The sequence below is a fragment of the Brassica oleracea genome, chromosome C2 (genome assembly GCF_000695525.1).
Source record: "Brassica oleracea var. oleracea cultivar TO1000 chromosome C2, BOL, whole genome shotgun sequence".
Lineage (NCBI taxonomy): Eukaryota > Viridiplantae > Streptophyta > Magnoliopsida > Brassicales > Brassicaceae > Brassica > Brassica oleracea.
In genome coordinates, this window is record NC_027749.1 from 40728715 (window position 1) to 40731663 (window position 2949).

Here is a 2949-nt window from a genome sequence, read left to right on the forward strand (position 1 = left end):
ATGAAGTACCTTTTGTCTCTAAGTATTGTATGACTTGTGCCACTATCCACCACAAGTATACTCATCTCATCATTCATTCTATAAATAAAATTTTCTAAACTTTAGAGACTTCATAAGATCTTTAAAACTCTTATTATTATAAATGTCATTACATAAAATAAAAACACCAAATCAAAGACATAAAGCAATAAGACAATGTGATTCGAAAACTAGTCCTTGAGACAATCGGATGTCTCAAAATCCATTAGGTCATCTTTGTTATCTTTGTCGGATTCATTGTCAGCATCATATCCATATCCTTTGTCATCATGACCGTTTTCTTGGATCATGTTTGCCTCCGGGTTCTTGTTCTTGAGGCTCTCTTGGTAGAGGTCGCACAAGTGTTTCGGAGTTCTACAATTCTTGGCCCAATGGTTGTCCATCCCGCATCTGTGGCATACTGACTTGGACGTGTAAGATGGTTTGGATATGCCACCTCGTCCACGGCCGTAACTGCCTCGACCCCAGCCGTAATTGGAACCACGACCACGGTTATTGTGGTTTCCTTTTTGGCCGGTTGAGTAGTTGTCTCGACCATTCTGATTATCACACCTCTTGTACCCACCACGGCTATTGCCGTATGGTTTCCTATTGTCTTGGGCGTAGTAGGTCTCTTTGGGATCTTTCTTTTCAACCTCATGGGCTTCGGGTAATGGTGCTGTCCCGGCCAGTCTGGCTCCACTATTCTTCATTAGGAGCTCATTGTTTGCCTCGGCCAAGAGTAGACACGAGATCAGATCAGTATATGTGGCAAAACCTTTTGTTCTATATTGCTCTTGCAACACAGAATTCGACTGATTGAAAGTCGTATAGGTCTTTTCAAGCATCATCATATCGGATACTTCTTCACCACAAAGTCTTAGTATTGAAACTATCTTGAACAAGGCTGAATTGTACTCATCCGCTGACTTATAGTCTAAGAATCTTAGGTGCATCAAGTCGTGCCTTACCTTTGGAAGCAACACCATCTTTTGGTGATCATATCTATGCTTTAAAGCATTCCAAAGATCTAGTGGATTTTCAATTGTCATGTACTGATCTTTAAGACCTTCAATGAGATGATGGCGCATAAAGCTTATGGCCTTGTATCTATTCTTTTCATTGTCATTGTTGTCCTCGGTGATAGTATCACCGAGTCCCTTGGACTTTAGACTGATCCTTGTATCTAGCGCCCACTGTAAGTAATTGTCTCCGGAGAGATTAAGAGCTGCGTAGTCTCTGTTTGCTATTTTCGACATCTGAATCACATTATCATATAAATTTTAGGTTCATAATGTGATCACGTGGCCGCAGGATAATAAGCAAGCTCGGCCACAACACGTCTTACGCATTTATGATATTCAAAACAATACTAATCGACCATGGTGCTATCAATCATGAGCCACACAGCTATATAGGTTTACTAATGCAAAATTCATGTGAACTATATGCTGGTCGATCTTGTTACAATCAGTTATGAATGCAGTACCATGTTCGGATTCATGTAAAGCAATCAAACTTATTCTTACTTCCTTATAATACCTAGGGTTTTCAATCTTTTAAATTCTATCAACCTTATGTTTAAGGTTTCAAGGCCTTAAGTATTTGTATACTTAGTTAGATTATTTCAACCAATCTAACAATCCTAAACCTCAAATCAAGCAAGAAATCAAACAAGCAAGATCAATCTTAAAATCGGATTCTAGCTTCTTTAGGGTTTAGGGTTTTCGATTCCTTTATTAAGGTTTGTCATGTTTCAGTTTTAATCAATCAACATACAATCAAGTTCTAATTGGAATCGCATATGTTTCTAGTTTTAAGACTTGTTGATTTTAATCTTATGGTTTCTTTTAGGGTTTCATCAAGAATATAGTTTCCACAATGATGGATTAGGGTTTATGTTCTTTATCTAGGTTCTCAGATTATGTTTATACCTTCGTTTCGTAGAGGTATAGAACTGGACCACCTTTAGAGAGAGAGAGAATCGATCGGATGCTTGCTGCCTCCTATCGGGTCGCGGATGGAACGATCGCAGGCTGGAGGCGTCTCGGCTGCGAGCTGCGCGGAGATCGGGTCGTCTCGGGTCGATCGCTTCTTCGGGTTTGATCGCGAGCTGGACGGTTCTTCTGAGCTGGAACGTGATATGAGAACGTCTAGGTTTCAAGAGGAATCAATTGAGTTCTTGATTGTACTAAGAACGAGATTAGGGTTTAGCTTTGAGTCGCCGGTTATAGGCTTTTTAGGTTTCGATTTTGGGTCTCAGGGATTTAGAGGCTATCGTGCTGATAACGTGTTGTGAACAATAGGGGAAATCGTGTGTGTTTATTACTTAATCAAAGTGTTCCCTTATATAGGGATTACAAGGAATAGATAAATGGAAAGAGTACAAATCCTTATCCTAAAGGAAATAGGAAATCTACTTAAAGATAAACATGAAGAGAAAAGAAAAACATCCTATACTATAGACGGTCTAATCTTTAGCCGCCTCTCTCTCCTTCTTGGACGCGGTCTTGGACTTGGGCCTGGACGCGGTCCGTTCTTCCTTGATATGGTTACTAGCAATCCACATCTATATATAATAGCAAACTTTTTTTATCTAACCAATGACGTCATCGTTTTATTATTGGAAAAAAACTTAGAATCTAAGGGTGAGATTTATGTCTGTGATATAATCTAATGGTTAAAACTTAGAATCTAAGGGTGAGATTTATGTCTGTGATATAATCTAATGGTTAAGATTTTGTTTAGAAACAAAAGTATGACGTTGTAGATTCAGCAGAGCAATCGACGTCTTCATCATAACTCCTCAAAGGCTTCCCCTGAACAAATTATCTATCTTCCCTTAAAGGTTGTATCCTTTCACACTAAGATTTTCAGTGTAACCGTCGTCATCTTCCCATTCACCAGCTTCATCATTATCACCAACATCTT

At 39.1% G+C, this 2949-nt stretch overlaps 1 protein-coding gene across 1 annotated transcript; it reads right to left on the bottom strand.

Moving 5' to 3' along the window:
- Positions 1 to 209: 209 nt before the first annotated feature.
- LOC106324233 lies at positions 210 to 1277 on the bottom strand. Its single transcript, XM_013762236.1, has one exon. It carries the CDS (start codon positions 1275 to 1277, stop codon positions 210 to 212), a length of 1068 nt encoding a protein of 355 aa, XP_013617690.1.
- Between the last annotated feature and the right edge of the window lie 1672 nt (positions 1278 to 2949).